We start from the raw sequence: 20,607 nt of genomic DNA on the forward strand, positions 1-20,607 counted from the left end.
CTCTCTCTCTCTCTTTTCACACCTCGTATTCTCTCTCTCTCTTCACACCTCATATTCTCTCTCTTAACTAACCTATAGTTAGTTGAGGTAATATGTACACGTAGGTAGAGTTAACTAACCCATAGTTAGTTGAGGTAATATGTACACGTAGGTAGAGTTAACTAACCTACAGTTAGTTGAGGTAATATGTACACGTAGGTAGAGTTAACTAACCTACAGTTAGTTGAGGTAATATGTACACGTAGGTGGAGTTAACTAACCTATAGTTAGTTGAGGTAATATGTACACGTAGGTAGAGTTAACTAACCTATAGTTAGTTGAGGTAATATGTACACGTAGGTAGAGTTAACTAACCTATAGTTAGTTGAGGTAATATGTACACGTAGGTAGAGTTAACTAACCTACAGTTAGTTGAGGTAATATGTACACGTAGGTGGAGTTAACTAACCTACAGTTAGTTGAGGTAATATGTACACGTAGGTAGAGTTAACTAACCTACAGTTAGTTGAGGTAATATGTACACGTAGGTGGAGTTAACTAACCTATAGTTAGTTGAGGTAATATGTACACGTAGGTAGAGTTAACTAACCTATAGTTAGTTGAGGTAATATGTACACGTAGGTAGAGTTAACTAACCTACAGTTAGTTGAGGTAATATGTACACGTAGGTAGAGTTAACTAACCTATAGTTGCATCATGCAGCCTACATATGTTTTAATTCCTAAGACATTCTAAAGTTTGTATCATTCACAACTAAAGGTGCCAAATAACTCTAAATGTAGCATTTAGGACCTGTTTCGAATTATCACTTTTACGCTTAACATAGTCACTTTATATGCCCCTCTCTTTCCAGAATGGGAAAAATATCCTTTCTATTCATTCAGCTAAGTTCAATTATATTCTTCTTACTATAAAATCATATAATATCAAATAATAGCATGGGACTTATAAGCATATCTTGTCGGCTAAATGAACAAGTCTACAGCCTATGTCATGGCACATAGCCTGGTCATTTCATGTTTCTTTAGACCTGCCTAAAATAAATCATGGATTTATTGTGATGGTGTCTATTAAATAGATTTATTAGACTTTTTGTAAATGTAGATGTTCCAAAGGCGTGTCTCAGCGGTTTGTATGTGTGGAGGCCTGGAGATGCTAGACGTGTTGATGTTAATTAACGGTCAATTAACATGAGACCGTCAGTCTTTTACATGACAATAACCGGCTGACAAAAAGTAATGATTGCCACAGCCCAGCAAGATCAAGGGAGGGAGAGAAAGTATGAGGGAGAGAGAAAGGACGAGGAGAGAGAAAGGATGAGAGAGAATACATGTGGGGAGAGAAAGAAGTGGAGAGGTGGGTGAGGAGAGAGGAGGGAGGAAAGAGGGAGGAGATGCGGAATTCCGTCTGTGTTTGTTTTGGAAGTGAACACACAGACGCACTGCTCTGTGGAGGATAAAGGAAAGAGGGATGTTTTATTTTCTTTTTAGAAAAGTGGGATGGAGAGAGGGATGTGTGGGTTGGGGGTCGGGGTTCGGGGGTCAGGGTGGCCAGGGGCCCTCATAGATGTATGGAGTCACACAGGTGGTGTTATGCATACTGGGGGAAACCGTGTGTGTGTGTCGATGTTCCTGTGTGTGTGTGTGTGTGTGTGTGTGTGTGTGTGTGTGTGTGTGTGTGTGTGTGTGTGTGTGTGTGTGTGTGTGTGTGTGTGTGTGTGTGTGTGCGTGTGCGTGTGTGTAGTGTGTGTGTGTGTGTTTACCTGTGTGCATGTGTTTGTGCTTCAGCTGCTTCTGAGTATACATGTGTTTGTTCGTTCATGCATGAGTGTTTGTTAATATATGTGTCTTGAATCTATGCATACATATGTGTGTATACAGTATATCTACAGCATGTGTGTGTCTGCAGTAGGCTGTGTGTGCGTGATTCCCCGGCCCATCCAGACCTGAAGAGAGAGAGAGAGAGAGAGAGAGAGAGAGAGAGAGAGAGAGAGAGAGAGAGAGAGAGAGAGAGAGAGAGAGAGAGAGAGAGAGAGAGAGAGAGAGAGAGAGAGAGAGAGAGAGAGAGAGAGAGAGAGAGAGAGAGGTGAATAAGACATTCCTGGGGGGAGCAGAGAGAGGCAGTCGTTAGTGGTTAGAGTCTAACAGGAGAAAAATGCCTGGTCTGAGCCCAGCCAGACTAGAGCCAGAGTACACACACACAGCCAGACTAGAGCCAGAGTACATACACACAGCCAGACTAGAGCCAGAGTACACACACACACAGCCAGACTAGAGCCAAAGTACACACACACAGCCAGACTAGAGCCAGAGTACACACACACAGCCAGACTAGAGCCAGAGTACACACACAGCAAGACTAGAGCCAGAGTACACACACACAGCCAGACTAGAGCCAGAGTACACACTCACAGCCAGACTAGAGCTAGAGTACACACACACACACAGCCAGACTAGAGCTAGAGTTAGAGGGAGGCCAGCTTTCCCCACTCTAACTGTGTGTGTGCGTGTGTGTGTGTGTGTGTGTGTGTGTGTGTGTGTGTGTGTGTGTGTGTGTGTGTGTGTGTGTGTGTGTGTGTGTGTGTGTGTGTGTGTGTGTGTGTGTGTGTGTGTGTGTGTGTGTGTGTGTGTGTGTGTGCATGTATGTGCTGCTATGGGGAGTAGAGTAGTGGGGAAGGTTTTCATAACTAGCTAGAGTTAAACCCGTTGAACTCTCATGTACAAACAGGGACAGTCAAAGACAACACAGGGCTTACCCAGCACGGCACAGCTCCAAGGGGTCCTTTTGCTATATCACACACACGGTTCCCCCCAGGACTTTGCTATATCACACACGGTTCCCCCCAGGACTTTGCTATATCACACACGGTTCCCCCCAGGACTTTGCTATATCACACACACGGTTCCCCCCAGGACTTTGCTATATCACACACTGTTCCCCCCAGGACTTTGCTATATCACACACGGTTCCCCCCAGGACTTTGCTATATCACACACTGTTCCCCCCAGGACTTTGCTATATCACACACACTGTTCCCCCCAGGACTTTGCTATATCACACACACGGTTCCCCCCAGGACTTTGCTATATCACACACTGTTCCCCCCAGGACTTTGCTACATCACACACTGTTCCCCCCAGGACTTTGCTATATCACACACACGGTTCCCCCCAGGACTTTGCTACATCACACACTGTTCCCCCCAGGACTTTGCTATATCACACACACGGTTCCCCCCAGGACTTTGCTATATCACACACGGTTCCCCACAGGACTTTGCTATATCACACACTGTTCCCCCCAGGACTTTGCTATATCACACACTGTTCCCCCCAGGACTTTGCTACATCACACACTGTTCCCCCCAGGACTTTGCTATATCACACACTGTTCCCCCCAGGACTTTGCTATATCACACACTGTTCCCCCCAGGACTTTGCTACATCACACACTGTTCCCCCCAGGACTTTGCTATATCACACACTGTTCCCCCCAGGACTTTGCTATATCACACACACGGTTCCCCCCAGGACTTTGCTATATCACACACTGTTCCCCCCAGGACTTTGCTACATCACACACTGTTCCCCCCAGGACTTTGCTATATCACACACTGTTCCCCCCAGGACTTTGCTACATCACACACTGTTCCCCCCAGGACTTTGCTATATCACACACACGGTTCCCCCCAGGACTTTTCTACATCACACACACAGTTCCCCCCAGGACTTTGCTATAGCTTGTATAGGAGTATATACAGTTGGCAAGGGGTTGCTACGTACGTACACATGTTCATGTGCTCTAACACGTACCCTCACACACATTGTTGTTTCTAAGCTGTAGACTTGGGCGTTATACTGTATATCCTGTATATCCTGTATATACTGTATATACTGTATATCCTGTATATACTGTATATCCTGTATATACTGTATATACTGTATTCTGTATATCCTGTATATCCTGTATATCCTGTATATACTGTATTCTGTATATCCTGTATATCCTGTATATCCTGTATATCCTGTACATCCTGTATATCCTGTATATTCTGTATATCCTGTATATCCTGTATATCCTGTATATACTGTATATCCTGTATTCTGTATATCCTGTATATCCTGTATATCCTGTATTCTGTATATCCTGTATATCCTGTATATCCTGTACATCCTGTATATCCTGTATATACTGTATATCCTGTATATCCTGTATATCCTGTATATCCTGTATATCCTGTATATCCTGTATTCTGTATATCCTGTATATCCTGTATATCCTGTATATCCTGTATATACTGTATATCCTGTATATCCTGTATATACTGTATATCCTGTATCCTGTATATCCTGTATATCCTGTATATCCTGTATATCCTGTACATCCTGTATATCCTGTATATCCTGTATATCCTGTACATCCTGTATATCCTGTATATCCTGTATATCCTGTATATCCTGTATATCCTGTACATCCTGTATCTCCTGTATCCCGGGGTAGTTTGACATGTTTAATACCGGGCCCCTAAAGTTTGGGGGTGCGTGCTACGCCACTGCTTACAAATATAAGTTCATTATCTAAGATGTGCTAAATACATGATATCCAGCTCAGGCTCCAGCTATTCATTGGGTTTGCTAACTTGCTAGCTAAGTGTCTAGCTTACAAGACCAAGCTTCTTGGTTACAGCAGAGACAACTAATCCCCTCGTGGATCAGTTTTATTTGTATTTTTTTACATTTGGAAAGAAATAGCACCCTTTGTGTGCACTGCCGGTAATACCTTATACCCCAGTATGGTACAGGAAAGGTATGAAGGTATGAAAATCTGTATACCGCTTGACTCTAAAAAGAACAGTCATGAGTGTACTCATGGGACTTTCACACTTCACACAATATGAGGTCCAGTAATCAGTCTGGTGAGGTCCAGTAGTCAGTCTGGTGAGGTCCAGTAGAGTCAGTCTGGTGAGGTCCAGTAGTCAGTCTGGTGAGGTCCAGTAGAGTCAGTCTGGTGAGGTCCAGTAGAGTCAATCTGGTGAGGTACAGTAGAGTCAGTCTGGTGAGGTCCAGTAGAGTCAGTCTGGTGAGGTCCAGTAGAGTCAGTCTGGTGAGGTACAGTAGAGTCAGTCTGGTGAGGTCCAGTAGTCAGTCTGGTGAGGTCCAGTAGTCAGTCTGGTGAGGTCCAGTAGAGTCAGTCTGGTGAGGTCCAGTAGAGTCAGTCTGGTGAGGTACAGTAGAGTCAGTCTGGTGAGGTACAGTAGAGTCAGTCTGGTGAGGTCCAGTAGTCAGTCTGGTGAGGTCCAGTGGAGTCAGTCTGGTGAGATCCAATAGAGTCAGTCTGGTGAGGTCCAGTAGTCAGTCTGTTGAGGTCCAGTAGTCAGTCTGGTGAGGTCCAGTGGAGTCAGTCTGGTGAGATCCAATAGAGTCAGTCTGGTGAGGTCCAGTAGAGTCAGTCTGGTGAGGTCCAGTTAGTCAGTCTGGTGAGGTCCAGTAGAGTCAGTCTGGTGAGGTCCAGTAGAGTCAGTCTGGTGAGGTCCAGTAGAGTCAGTCTGGTGAGGTCCAGTAGAGTCAGTCTGGTGAGGTCCAGTAGTCAGTCTGGTGAGGTCCAGTAGAGTCAGTCTGGTGAGGTCCAGTAGAGTCAGTCTGGTGAGGTCCAGTAGAGTCAGTCTGGTGAGGTCCAGTAGAGTCAGTCCCGTGAGGTCCAGTAATCAGTCTGGTGAGGTCCAGTAGTCAGTCTGGTGAGGTCCAGTAGAGTCAGTCTGGTGAGGTCCAGTAGAGTCAGTCTGGTGAGGTCCAGTAGAGTCAGTCTGGTGAGGTCCAGTAATCAGTCTGGTGAGGTCCAGTAGAGTCAGTCTGGTGAGGTCCAGTAGTCAGTCTGGTGAGGTCCAGTAGAGTCAGTCTGGTGAGGTCCAGTAGAGTCAGTCTGGTGAGGTCCAGTAGTCAGTCTGGTGAGGTCCAGTAGAGTCAGTCTGGTGAGGTCCAGTAGAGTCAGTCTGGTGAGGTCCAGTAGAGTCAGTCTGGTGAGGTCCAGTAGAGTCAGTCTGGTGAGGTCCAGTAGTCAGTCTGGTGAGGTCCAGTAGTCAGTCTGGTGAGGTCCAGTAGTCAGTCTGGTGAGGTCCAGTAGAGTCAGTCTGGTGAGGTCCAGTAGAGTCAGTCTGGTGAGGTCCAGTAGTCAGTCTGGTGAGGTCCAGTAGTCAGTCTGGTGAGGTCCAGTAGAGTCAGTCTGGTGAGGTCCAGTAGAGTCAGTCTGGTGAGGTCCAGTAGAGTCAGTCTGGTGAGGTCCAGTAGAGTCAGTCTGGTGAGGTCCAGTAATCAGTCTGATGAGGTCCAGTCCAGAGAGCTTTCTCCTTTCTGTGATCGCTGCTGGATTGTATTATGATATTATTTTCCCACTGTCTCTTTCTCTGTGTGTGTGCGGTGGTGGTGGTGGGGGGTGGGTCTGTTTCTCTGTGTGTGTGCGGTGGTGGTGGTGGTGGGGTGGGTCTGTTACAGGACTGTTACAGTCCCGTTGCATCATAGCTTCTTAAGGGCCGCTTTGTCTCCGAGAGGCCTGGAACTAGGCCCTCTCTTTTCCTGCTGTGGTGATGTTGGGTGTATCTGCATATTGTATCTAGCTCCCCTCAGACTCCTTTTGCACTGTGTGTGTGAGTGTGTGTGTGTGTGTGTGTGTGTGTGTGTGTGTGTGTGTGTGTGTGTGTGTGTGTGTGTGTGTGTGTGTGTGTGTGTGTGTGTGTGTGTGTGTGTGTGTGTGTGTGTGTGTGTGGTCAAACTAAGGACCAGTCATCTTTATTATTGGCCCACAGTAGACCAGATGTAAGATTCCTGAAACCTCTGTGTGGGCATAACACACACTTCTCAGTACGTTGACAAGGACTCCCACTGGACACAGACGTCAACGTCTAGTCCACATTGGTTCAACGTAATTTCATTGAAATGACATGGAAACAACTTTGATTCAAGTAGTGGGTGCCCAGTAGGCTGGTGGTCCAATCAAACACGTTCCCAGTGTTTCACTCTGACCTTTAGGGCTAATCTCATTATCTCCTTCTGGTTAGTGTTAAAAAAGTAAACTCTCTGTACACTTTAACTGGATTTAGGCTACAAACTCTATCACTCCAAATGTCTCATATAGGCCTACCACTAAACTCACTGCAATCTAATCAAATGTTCTGGAACTAGGGCCTATACTATACTAGGCTTACTCAAAATGTCTCATTTGAGAGACATTTTGGAAAGGCCATTGTTGAAAATAAGGGCAGGTTAGGTCGTGAACGGTCTATCACCTTTAACAGAACACTATTGCGCACTATTCCGGTTGGCTGGATATGATCTAGTCTGTGACAGACCGTTCAATCAAGTCACACATATGTAGCCTACATGTCATTTTTCTCGATAAAGCAGCCTGTGGTGAGATGTTAAAGGAACGAATATGGGATATTGGATATAATATCAAATGTGGCATTTAGGCTACACAGGCAAAATAATACGGTGTCCAGACATGTCAGACGGACAACATAACGGACCGTGACATCCAGTCTAGACAGACAACCGGTCACGAGCATCTTATGTCGGTGCCCTTTATCAGAGACAATTTCAACCAAATTTCCTACAGGAGTCGAATTTATCAAATCTACGTAGTCTATAAATATAGTAGTTTACATACATTACCACAGCGAAATTATTATAGGGGAATAAAGGACACGTATGCAAAGTAAGAATCTGTCATGGACTCCCATGGGAGAACATGGATGTCTGAGTGCCTGTGTGTGTTTACCTTTTATAAAAGCCTTGTCTCCACTGGACGCGAACGTATAGTAAGTATCCTTGTCGGCTCTCCTCGTTGGATGTCTCCTCTACTGTCACTTCTCAGTATCTTCTTGATGTGCACACATCCGTTTCAAACGGTTGATAGGCTACAGAAGGGTGGCTATTCAAGAGACAAGTTTAGTAGGCGCTTGTCGAACCTTTGTCGATGGAATATAATGTATATATAACAGACTGTACGGAAAATAAAGACATAAAAACCCACCCAAAGGAGTCCGTTCGTTCTACTGCTATATTTCTTTACAAATAGGCCTAGCTTGTCGCAAAAATAATCATCTGTTTTTCTGCAAGTATGGAAATCCAGGACGCACTGAAAAAAAAACAAGTCCAGCAGAAAAATAACTTTGCTTTACAGAGTCTCGAAAACAAACCGAGCCTCGTTGTCAATAACCACAACACTGTTAGGAAATAATGTCAACACTGACATTCGTCAAATAGCCTATGTTAGGATAAAAGATAGCTTCAAGCTTGCGCTCTTGGAAAGAAGGTGCATCGCTTAGTTACGACGCTAGTCAACTGCCTTCTCGGTAGGCGGTCATCCCCCCTAGTTGTCTTTTTAGAAGAGGGCGGGGGGTGTCATCGGTCTATGTGGGTGCGCAGCTAACCATCGAGATGGAGAGGAGGTGGTGGTCGCTGGCAGATTTGGGTCCTGTCTGTTTTCTCTTTCCTTCCTCCCTTCCACTGTTCGCTTCCAGCGGTTGTCTCTCACGATTTCTACTCCAATCGTTTGCTTGCCTCAGCTGAGCCGTGCGTGGCTCTCTGTCTTTCTATTCTCTCTCTCTCTTTCTCTTTTTTTTCCGGCTACACCCCTCAGCAGGAGACGTGACTGTGTGGTTCCAGCCTCCCCGTGGTCGTCTGCTGTGTACGTAGACAGACCAAGACCCAGTCCAGCCCCTATTCCCCCACGCAGCCACCACCACTCCTCTGTTCCGTAACAGACCCTAACAGCCTACCTCTTCCAGCTCAGCGCATGCCTCCCTTGCCTTCTCGTTCCCGCCTATCACTTCCCGAACACGAAGGTTGTCCTCGGCTCATTTCCAACCTTTCCTTCAAGTCTCTCTCTTTCTCATGTTTCTCGCCCTCAATTCAATTCAAAGGGCTTTATTGACTTGGGAAACATATGTTTACATTGCCAATGCAAGTGGAATAGATAATAAACAAAAGTGAAATAAACTATCAGAAAACATTACACTCACAAAAGCCTCTCTCTATCTGAAGAAAGAAAACAACACTCGAGTGAACAAAAAACACACGCATCTCTCTCACAGATATTCTCTATTTCTCCGTTTCACAGCTGACTTCTCCCTTTCTTCATCTCTCTGTCTCTCTGTCTCTCTCTCACACACACACACACACACACACACACACACACACACACACACACACACACACACACACACACACACTTCTTCTCCTGAAGAAGGCACAGTGATGCCAAAACGTTGGTGATTTACCCGATAAATGACTGGGAGTTTATATATAGTGTGCACTCACTTTATTTTTTATAGCTTAAAGTTCATCCGCCGTTAGACAGCACCTCTAGATAAAATAATTGTATATGTGTGTGCACCAGCTCATGTTTTGTATTCGACATAATAGGTTATTGAAATACCTGGATACTTATAAAGTTTTTTTTTATTTTTTTATGTTTGGGGTGCACACTTTGGTTCGTCACTAGTTTCCACAGCCACAAAGTCATAATTATGGCTAAACCCTGCCTATTTCTTTAAACCTAACCTTAAACCTAACCTTAACCTGTTACATAGGCTAGCCTTATGCCTAACCCTAACCTTAAACCTAACCTTAACCTGTTACATAGGCTAGCCTTATGCCTAACCCTAACCTTAAACCTAACCTTAACCTGTTACATAGGCTAGCCTTATGCCTAACCCTAACCTTAAACCTAACCTTAACCTGTTACATAGGCTAGCCTTATGCCTAACCCTAACCTTAAACCTAACCTTAACCTGTTACATAGGCTAGCCTTATGCCTAACCCTAACCTTAAACCTAACCTTAACCTGTTACATAGGCTAGCCTTATGCCTAACCCTAACCTTAAACCTAACCTTAACCTGTTACATAGGCTAGCCTTATGCCTAACCCTAACCTTAAACCTAACCTTAACCTGTTACATAGGCTAGCCTTATGCCTAACCCTAACCTTAAATTAAGACCAAAAATAAAACGTTTGTTTTCCTGAATTGATGTGAAACAGCCGAAAACCCGCACCTTGGTTTGATGACCATAACTGCATGAGAAGGTTTAGTCTACCATCTACTGGTCAAATGGTGCATGGAAGAGCTATAGGATTTTTTCTTAGAAAATGAAACATCTTAATTAACAAAAATAGAAATGTGAAGATTGTGGAGCATATTCCGTTGTCCTATATCGCATAGTTATAGCCTATACGCCTATACTCATTCGTCTATACGCCTATACTCATCAAACTACTGCAACATTCCCAGAAAGGCTATCACACAACGTGTTACTCCCCTAGTCTTATGCCATACTAGACCAATAGCCTTCTTACTATAAGCTATTGGGCTATACTGGATATATAGCTTTAACCTGAATAAGAATAGGGGGGCTGTTACATAGGCTACAATCCATTTCGATAATTTACCATGGCTATCATAATGCTACTTGCTAATAAGGTTTTTATTACGGTATAGGCATAACATCAGGACTTTCAAATGTATTTGACCTGATAGGCACTGGCATAACAGCATGTCATCTATTTTTGTTTTTAAAGAATATAATAAATTAGAATATAATATATCGTTGTTTTATAGAATATAGGCAAATGGGTTGTTTGTTATTGTACTTGACTTTGGTTTGTTGCCTTGGCCTGGCCTCCTGTTTTCATTTTCTCTTTAGTGTATTTTAAGTGTTTTTATAAGCACCAGTTGGCCGTTCCTTGTTCAATAGGCCCTACTGCTTCTGTCTCAAAGTAGCTCTTTGTTTGTGCGTAGTCTGGTCTGCTCTGCACAGAGAGAAAAAGCTCCCGTGCTCTCCTTGATTCCGACCAGCTGTTTCCCGCCTCGAGACACAGAGATCAGCTGCAAACACACACGTAGTAGTAGGCGGAGGCGCCACACGCACGCAGGGAAATCCGCATCAGCTGGAGCCACACACAGTTAGCTTAGCTAGACTTTTAGCTACAACCTCCAACAATTCTACGCAATACTTAGCTATGTGCAATCGAACATAGTACAGGAGTGTATTTTTACGGCAAGGAAATAGCCTCCAAAACACAGAGCAGGCTCAAGGGGTTACAGCTGAAGATATCTAACGTTAAGTAGCTTGGTAGCTAAAGCATGGAATACTTCATGATGCCTACGGAGAAGGCTTTACAACAATTCAAGAAATCGGAGAAGGATGTTATTGGAGGGCTTTGTAGGTGCGTATTGCATAATCACGCTTCCGATAAGATGTGTATTGTGTGTTTTGATTGCAACTGTGAGTTATCTGCTTACTAACTAGCTAGTAGCCTGCATGTAGTTAGCAATCTAGCTACAACAATATTGGCACAACATTGTTTGAAGGAAGCTATGATTTCTTGTTAGCTGTGCGCATATGAGCGCATACCCCGAGGGCGGGACGAAAGCAATCATTAAATATTTGTCCCGAAACATCGTAACGGCTAGTGGTATTAATAATGGCGGTTGGTGGTTACAGTTGTAGCGAAAAATGTAAATAAATACGTGAAATCGATACATTTTGTATCCAGCTAACACGAACCACGTGGTTACTAATCACACTGCCCGCTGCTGTGTAGCTAGCACCCGCTAGATGTTGTCTACGGTGTTCCTTCCCCAACAGGTCGACAAAAATAATGCAGTTATACTTTTGTGACATAACCTAACAGTATGTGCGTTTTTACGGGCTTTGGGTCACACATGTAGGGAACCTACGAGGTGCAGCGAGTAAATATGCCTGCCGTGGCTAGCCAGCTAGCTCGTGGGTAGCGCGGCCATGCTTATGTGTCGCGTACTGAAATTGGCTAAGCTCTCGAGCTTAGTAGCATGGCGGTGGTGTGTGTTCAACATCCGCAACAGCATTTAAATAATAAACATCACAATTTCGTCCATACTAAGTTATATTTAACTACTTTAATTGTATTTATTCATATTTTGTAGAAAGACCCCGTTTTTGTGAAGTCGACGCTGTAATAGTGTTTCAAATAGGTAGGCAAAAAGCATTGTTCTCCATGTGAAGGGGGTGGTCTTGGTGTCAAATTTCACCAGGCTACCGAACTAGCTACGTATTTTGGCGAAGGATTTGCACATATTACTAGTTCGCTAGCTACTAAGTGTATACATTCGGTTTCGTTGGTCGGCCGACAACAAGCTTGTTAGCTACCATATATACGTGCTAGCTACAATATTTCGTTGTACTAAGTCTGCTCACTCAACCAATGTATGTGAGAAGCGCTCGATAAACCAGGGGTTTATAGCTAAACACGCTTCTAGAATATTTTGGAGCAGAAACAGAGTTTATGAATGAAGGCAGCGTTCAAATCTAGATTTATTTATTTTATTTGTAATTATTTATTTTTAACCTTTTTTACTAGGCAAGTCAGTTAAGAACAAATTCTTATTTTCAATGACGGCCTAGGAACAGTGGGTTAACTGCCTGTTCAGGGGCAGAACGACAGATTTGTACCTTGTCAGCTCGGGGAATTGAACTTGCAACCTTTCGGTTACTAGTCCAACGCTCTAACAGTAGGCTAGTCTGTACTAGTCTATAGGCTCACATCGTCAATGGTTTGTTTGCATTCCATCTCAAAAGTATTAGGTTTTTGGTTGTCCATTTATCTTTTTATTGGCATTGATTTAGGCATATCTAATTTGTTTAGCTTACTGTACTCTATTCAGTTGACTAAACAAATAGCTATTGTGTGCGTAGATAATCGGTCTGCCAACAGGCCTACATTTCCCCCTCTTAAGATGTTGTGTGACAGTTAACTGTCTGTCGCGTTGTGAATGATTGTAAGCCTAGCTGTCAGACACGTTTCCCGAGATCTGGTTAGTCTACTTCTTTGTGAACCTTGTAGAGCATGGTTTCCCAATCTCTGTCCTGGGCCCTGTTTAGTTTTTTACCCTAGCAGTACACAGCTGATCCCAATAATCAAAGCTTGAGGAGTTGGTTATTTGAATCAGCTGTGTAGTGCTAAGGGGAAAACCAAAATGTGCAAGGGGTGGGCAGGACCAAGTTTGGGGAAATCCTGTTGTAGAGCGTTCACTGATGTACACTGATGTTATCTCTGGAGGTTATATGGTTTACATATTATCTGGCTGAGTAAACAGAACAGGGTAGGTTAGCAACCATTAAATGGGTTGAAGGGGAGTGAGTTCAGGGAAACTCCACGACCTGACCTTATAGCCCTAGTCACTAACCCAAGTGAAATAGGTGGGGGGTGTGGTTGCAGGGGGGTGGGAAGGAATAGCGCCGTACTACCTGCATGTGCACTGTTTTCCACCAAGCTACATCGGCATGATAGGAATTTCTAACCATGTCATTTCTAATTAGACACAAGGTGAAAAGCAGACTAAACTACAATAAATCTGAATAAAATGTAACTTTTGTCTCCATTTCCCTCTGTCCTTCTCGCCATCTCTCCTTCTATCCCATCATCTCTCCCTTCAGTCTGGCCAACATCCCGCTCAGCCCGGAGACTGCTCAGGACCAGGAGAGGCGTATCCGCCGGGAGATCGCCAATAGTAACGAGCGGCGCCGCATGCAGAGCATCAACGCAGGGTTCCAGTCGCTGAAAACACTCCTGCCACACACAGACGGCGAGAAACTCAGCAAGGTAGGAGAGCGGGACCATAATCTAACTGTGTTTGTATCCATACTAGAGGTTGGCCGATTTCAAGTTTTCATAACAATCGATAATCCGCGTTTTTGGACACCGATTACTAGTTTATCTAGCTTGTCCTGCGTTGCATATAATCGATTCGGTGCCTGTTAATTTATCATCGAATCACAGCCTACTTCGCTGAATGGGTGATGATATAACAAGCTCATTCGTGAAAAAAGCACTGTCGTTGCACCAATGTACCTAAACATAAACATCAATGCCTTTCTTAAAATCAATACACAAGTATATATTTTTAAACCTGCATATTTAGGTAATATTGCCTGCTAACATGAATTTCATTTAACTAGGGAAATTGTGTCACTTCTCTTGCGTTCTATGCAAGCAGAGTCAGGGTATATGCAGCAGTTTGGGCCGCCTGGCTCATTGCGAACTGTGTGAAGACCATTTCTTACTAACAAAGACCGTAATTAATTTGCCAGAATTGTACATAATTATGACATAACATTGAAGGTTGTACAATGTAACAGCAATATTTAGACTTTGGGATGCCACCCATTCGATAAAATACGGAACGGTTCCGTATTTCACTGAAAGAATAATGAAATGATTTTTCCGGATTTGACCATATTATTGACCCAAGGCTCGTATTTCTGTGTGTTTATTATATTATAATTAAGTCTATGATTTGATAGAGCAGTCTGACTGAGCGGTGGTAGGCAGAAGCATTCATTCATTCAAACAGCACTTTCCTGCATTTGCCAGCAGCTATTCGCTGTGCGTCAAGCACTGCGCTGTTTATGACTTCAAGCCTATTAACTCCCAAGATGAGGCTGGTGTAACCGAAGTGAAATGGCTAGCTAGTTAGCACACGCTAACTAGAGGGACGGAAGCTATACTGTTACACTGGCAATACTAAAGTGGCTATAAGAACATCCAATAGTCAAAGGTATATGAAATACAAATGGTATAGAGGGAAATAGTCCTATAATTCCTATAATAACTACAACCTAAGACTTCTTACTTGGGAATATTGAAGACTCATGTTAAAAGGAACCACCAGCTTTCATATGTTCTGAGCAAGGAACTGAAACGTTAGCTTTCTTACATAGCACATATTGCACTTTTACTTTCTTCTCCAACACTTTGTTTTTGCATTATTTACACCAAATTGAACATGTTTCATTATTTATTTGAGACTGAATTGATTTTATTGATGTATTATATTAAGTTAAAATAAGTGTTCATTCAGTATTGTTGTAATTGTCATTATCTCAGTATCAGCTTTTTTTGGTCCTCCAATAATCTGTATCGGCGTTGAAAAATCATAATTGGTCGACCTCTAGTCCATACCACCCATGGAGGATTCAAGGAAACTGTTTCTGAGAGTATTGAATCTGACCTAACTTTCTGATATTATTCCTGTCTATTCAGGCTGCCATCCTACAGCAGACGTCAGACTACATCTTTGCTCTGGAGCAAGAGAAGACCCAGCTACTGCAGCAGAACAACCAGCTCAAACGCTTCATACAGGTAGACATTCATATTACCTTCATATAGCCAAGTCTAGCCATAGAAATGAATAAACATATTGTAGCTTGTGACTTTTTTAATATGTACAAAAGTACATGCACGTGTAAAGTGATCCATTACATTTGTGTGTACAGTATACATCCGCAAACTATTAACTGTTCATGGCATGGCCATAACTAGTCGAAATGCTCCCTCTCACCCGGTCTCCTCTCCTCCTGCAGGAGTTCAGTGGTTCCTCCCCAAAGAGGAGGCGTGGGGCGGAGGAGAAGGATGAAGGGATCGGCTCCCCAGACATTCTGGAGGAGGAGAAAGCCGAGGAGCTGAGGAGAGAGATGTTGGAGCTCAGACAACAGTTGGACAAGGAGCGCTCTGCGAGGATGATACTGGAGGAACAGGTGAGAGAGAAGGGTGGTGGGCGGGGAGATGTGGGAGAGACTGCTCATCCTGCTGTCCCTAGCCAGAGGGGGGAGTTAGAAGAAGGGATGGCGAGAAGGTTGAACTAAGAGGTGGTGAGACTGAGGAGAGGTGAACCAGTGATGGGGAAGAAGGATCTTATGAGGCACTGAGAATGAAAAGAGGGAAGGTAGAGTGAAGAGGAACATAGACATAAAGACTGATCGCCCTTCTCCCCCGTGTCTTTGTCCATCCAGGTGCGTTCTCTGGACATGGTGCTGCACCCAGAGAGGCTGAAGGTGATCACCCAGCAGGTCCAGGAGGAGCAGGCTCACATCCAGACCCAGACCTTACTGAGGCTACAGCAGCTCCATGCAGAGACCAGCGCAGAGAGGGACAGACACGCAGCACACAGCCCACAGGTACAGAGTCACACGGGTTACAGGTGGAGGACAGAGGCGGGTCACAGGTACAGAGACACAGACGGAGAGAGAGACACACAATCCACAGATGGGGAAACGCAAACCGTTTTTGAATTGAAGGAATGTGAATGTTTTATTTCCCTTCCTCTCCTTGTACCCTCTTACTCCTAATTTTTCACCTTTTCTCTCTTCTCATTTCTCAAACTCTTCTTATTCTCACCATCTCTTCTCCTCCTTTAGGTGCGGTCCCCAGCCCCCACTCACCACCCCACGGTCATCGTCCCCGCCCCCACGCTGACCCCGCACCACGTCACCGTGGTTACCATGAGCCCCGCCTCCAACACCAGCACAGTGTCAACGTCCCGGCAGAACCTGGATACCATCGTACAGGTGAGGGAGAGTGTGTCCTTGTGCTCTGTAGCGTTTCTATAGTGAAGTTCAGTATGTGTCCTTGTGCTCTCTATGATGTCTGTAGTGCTATAGTACTGTGTGTGTTTGAGATAGACAGAGAGCGTATGTTTGAGTGTGAGGTGTATAGATAACCCCATTACATATAGCGTCACTGAACCATGACCTCTAACCTTAGAATTCTCTATGACCTCTGCCTTCCAGGCCATCCAGCACATCGAACGTGCCCAGGAGAGGAGGGGCAGTGCTGAGGAGGAGAGGAGACGAGCAGTCATCGTCAGCCCTGCCCACGTCTCCATGGATACCACCGGCTCTGATACGGCCTCCGACAGTGAGGGAGAGGAGGACTGCTCCATGAACTAACACAGAGATACACATACCGTGTTCTCTATACAGTTTCAGACAGCATGAGCCAAGGCTGCTCAATGAACTGTTAGCTACCACACACACACCCATACATATATACACACACACACACCAATACATACTGTATATACACACAACGTGTTCTCTCCAGACAGTTTGAAATCAAGGGAGAGGACTGCTTGATGAACTGTTCGCTGCCACACACACACACACACACCAATACAAACACAATCAGACAGCATCTGATTGGTAGAGCGAAACAATGACATTTGTTCTACTAAAATCCAAATTCAATCATAAACCAGTGACCAACAAATGGAACACACACACGTTAGCGATTCCCACCCACTGTAGAAGACGATCACAAAGATTCCCTCCAGACGCCTGACTACTTTTTGATATAAATGTTTGTTTTTTTGAACCTGTCTTTGGCATTATAATGACTATGGAGTCAGCCAGTAGGTATGATAAGCTCTGGTCAGATCGTGTGCTTTTAAATCACAGATGAAGAAGTTAGCTCAATATGGCAGTCTATCGTAAAGGGCTTTCCAGACACAGCTGCAGCGGGATTCTTTTCAGGCGGAGCGATCGGCGTTGCTCGTGAAGGCTGCTCAGCCGAGGCGGAGAAAATGGGTATCTGCTCTAATTTGGCAACCTTGCTCCGCCCGATCGCTTCCTGTCTGGAAAGTCTTTAAGACAATAGACAGCGATAGTTTGTCTCTGGCAGAATACAACACAGCTGGTACTTAGCTGGATCCCATCAATCACATGATTGAATGAAAGTTACAGAATAAGCTGTGTCACTAGCTCTATTAGGGTTCCATAGAAGCAAGCAGTGGACCATCTCTTCACCTTTCAAAGTTGTTTTCCATCTTTTCTATCAAAAGTTTTCCTAAGTGTCGGGTTTACCAAGAAGAGGATAGTTTCCAATTAGGTCTCTTGTTGATTTTTGTTTATTTCAGTGACTATGCACTAAATGTTTTTAGGTATTTATGCAATTCCAAGCTCCAGTAAATTAGTTTTATAGGTGGGGTAGTGTTGAATATTAGGCCAAAGTGTTTTTAAAAACATCACCCCTTCACCCAATATGAATCTATGCACCTCCCAACAAGAGAACATAACATGCATACAGTATAGACAGACGGGTTGGTTGTCTAGCAACAAAACCAATGCATGTGCAACTATGGGGCAAAACAGACTAAAATTGGCTAAAATTGTTGACATGTAAATTATATTTTGTCTCAATGTTTATTGAAAACACAAATACACTTCTCTCAAATACATTCTTACAGTTGTTGGTTAGCTAGCTAGCTAGCTAGTGAATTTGAGCCATAGTCAAAACACCTCAAAACAAGACATGTTATCAGTAACAAGCTGAAACGAGCCACCTACGATTCCCCACAAGGCAGCTTCCAGGCATTGTTGCATGCTATCTGACCGCTCAGAATCATAATACCACACGGCCTCATCGATGCGTGTGCATAATGTTTGTGAAATGCTCAGCCAACCCGTCTTTGTCAACGTGTACAGTCATAACACACATGTAACTACATGCATTGAAGACTAGTGTTTTTCTCTGATGGTGCTAACAGGGATCGTATGCCCTCTGAGACCCCCAACTTTTACCATTCGATTTTGAAACCCCCCCGTTGGCATATCCTAAGCCAACGGGTAGCGCTCAACTCCTACACAAGCACTGAACTAGACATTTGCCCCAGTCCCTTTCCCCTCGTACCCCTCCATGTTGTCAGTTTGTTTTGGGAACGGGACTGGAATCCCTGTTATTTCTCTGGAAGCCTGGAGTCTCACCCACTTCCTATGATATGTTGATATGATGCTACGGGTCAGGAGTTTTTCCTGAACCATGTTTAAGGCTACAACTAGGGCCATGAGTTTTCCTGTATAGATCTCGTGATCAGGGAGAACAGGAGTTTCTAGGAATGCTGAATCTGAAATGATGCTGTAAAAACATTCCATTTATTTAGTTTTTTCTTGTTTCATCCCTCCATGCTCTATTGCCAATTGATGCTGTGTTCGTTTTTTGTCTTAAATGTTATATTTTTCTGGGATTTCCTTAGTCATCGTCTACGTATGAAACGGCACCCTATTCGCTACATGAGGCACTGGCCAAAAGTAGTGCACTATTTAGCATATAGGGTTCCATTGTCGACGTAGCCACGGTCTACAGGAAGCTCTTCCTGTGTGAGAACTTGGCTCCAGTGGGACATTTGGGGTGACGAAGCTAATTCATTTTGTGATTCAACTTCATAACTGGTTACAATATTATGTCCATTTAGCCTAGTCCCAGATCTGTTTGTGCTCTTGCCTAACTCTGTTGTCATTGTCAAGCCAAAACGCATGACAATTCCATTAGGAGTTGGCAAGAGAGCAGAAACATCTTATTGTCTGTTGTAGGGGGAACTTCAAATCTGGTTAGAATAGTAGCTATACTTACTGACTACTGCGTTATGTCCCAAATGGCACCCTAAATAGTGAACTACTGTTTACCAGGGCCCTGGTATAAAGAGTGCACAAGGTAGGGAATAGGGTTCCATTTGGGACACCGCCAGTATCTTCATTGCCCTCATCAGATATATTTATCTTTTTGGTTGTTTCTTCTGTTCAGTATTTTTTATGCTGAAGATGTGTGCATCATATTTCAGCACTGGTGTCCTGAGAGATTGTTGGTTGTTAGAGAATCTCTTAATAATCAACAATTAGAGATTATTGATATGAAGCACTTCCCGGTCTGTACTGCCTGAATCAAGGACGACGATGGCGCCGCAGATTTTTACTATGTTGATCAAGCTCTTTTTGCTGTGACTTAAAACCGAACAGCTGTGTTTCTCTCCTTTTCTTCAAATATGTTAATTTCTCTCATCTCTCTGCCTGCTCTCTGCATCTCTCCTTTTGTCCTATTTTTTTAATTACAGACATTTGTATATTTTTTTAATTTCTTTTTTTTTGTCAGTCCAGGTCGATGAGAAGCTGTTATATTTTGTTTAAGAAAAATGAACTTGTTGGGAAAAACAGGCCTTTGTAAAGAAAAAATACAATAAAATTTGTACTTTGTTTTTTAATACATACATACATGGCTTATATTTTTATTTGACCTTTTTGAATTACAATCAATTTGTTAAGTTGCCACCCTGAACCTTTTACAATTTTGTTTAAGTATTTAAAGGCCCCAGTGCAATAAAACATTTTTTTTAAAGATATTCCTTACCTTATATACATTACCAGTCAAAAGTTGGGACACCTACTCATTCAAGGGTTTTTCCTTATTTTTTTACTATTTTCTACGTTGTGGAAGACAATGGAATCATGTAGTAACCCAAAAAATGTTAAACAAATCAAAATATATTTTAGATTCTTCAAAGTAGCCGCTGTTTGCCTTTGACAGCTATGCACACTTGGCATTCTCTCAACCAGCTTCACCTGGAAAGCTTTTCCAACAGTCTTGAAGGAGTTCCCACATATGCGGAGCACTTGTTGGCTTATTTTCCTTTACTGCAGTCCAACTCATCCCAAACCATCTCAATTGGGGTGAGGTCGGGTGATTATGGAGGCTATGTCATCTGATGCATCACTCTCCCTGGTAAATGAACCCATACCCTGCCTGGAGGTGTGTTGGGTCATTGTCCTGTTGAAAAACAAATGATAGTCCCACTAAGCACAAACCAGATGGGATGGTGTATCGCTGCATAATGCTGTGGTAGCCATGCTGGTTAAGTGTGCCTGTATTCTAAATCAGACCATGTCCCCAGGAAAGCACCATCACACCACCATGCTTCACGGTGGGAACCACATATGCGGAGATCATCCGTTCACCTACGCTGCGTCT

General features: G+C 43.8%; 2 protein-coding genes across 3 annotated transcripts in view; one reads left to right on the forward strand and one right to left on the reverse strand.

Annotated features, from left to right (window-relative positions):
• The window catches only part of LOC110485549 (zinc finger protein GLIS2), a 39,386-nt gene extending 30,523 nt beyond the window's left edge, over positions 1 to 8,863 (reverse strand). Inside the window, exons 1-2 of the mRNA XM_090195580.1 lie at positions 8,026 to 8,863; positions 7,771 to 7,923 (exon numbers count right to left, since the gene is read on the reverse strand). The gene's annotated coding sequence lies outside the window, so the exon portion shown is untranslated. The remainder of the gene's footprint in view (positions 1 to 7,770; positions 7,924 to 8,025) is intronic.
• Positions 8,864 to 10,762: 1,899 nt separating this feature from the next.
• Positions 10,763 to 19,851, forward strand: LOC110485548 (transcription factor AP-4). Of its 2 annotated transcripts, none has more exons than XM_036942343.2 (7): positions 10,763 to 11,220; positions 13,470 to 13,635; positions 15,076 to 15,174; positions 15,396 to 15,569; positions 15,825 to 15,989; positions 16,230 to 16,379; positions 16,602 to 19,851. In XM_036942343.2, exons 1-7 carry the CDS (start codon positions 11,138 to 11,140, stop codon positions 16,758 to 16,760), a joined length of 996 nt encoding a protein of 331 aa, XP_036798238.1. In that variant the 5' UTR covers positions 10,763 to 11,137; the 3' UTR covers positions 16,761 to 19,851. The 2 variants fall into 2 exon arrangements, with proteins under 2 accessions (XP_036798238.1, XP_090051708.1); XM_090195582.1 differs by lacking the exon at positions 10,763 to 11,220 and adding an exon at positions 12,064 to 12,586.
• The last annotated feature ends 756 nt before the right edge of the window (positions 19,852 to 20,607 follow it).

This window comes from Oncorhynchus mykiss, chromosome 13, assembly GCF_057628025.1.
Source record: "Oncorhynchus mykiss isolate SJ-2025 chromosome 13, ASM5762802v1, whole genome shotgun sequence".
In the NCBI taxonomy this organism is placed as follows: Eukaryota; Metazoa; Chordata; class Actinopteri; order Salmoniformes; family Salmonidae; genus Oncorhynchus; species Oncorhynchus mykiss.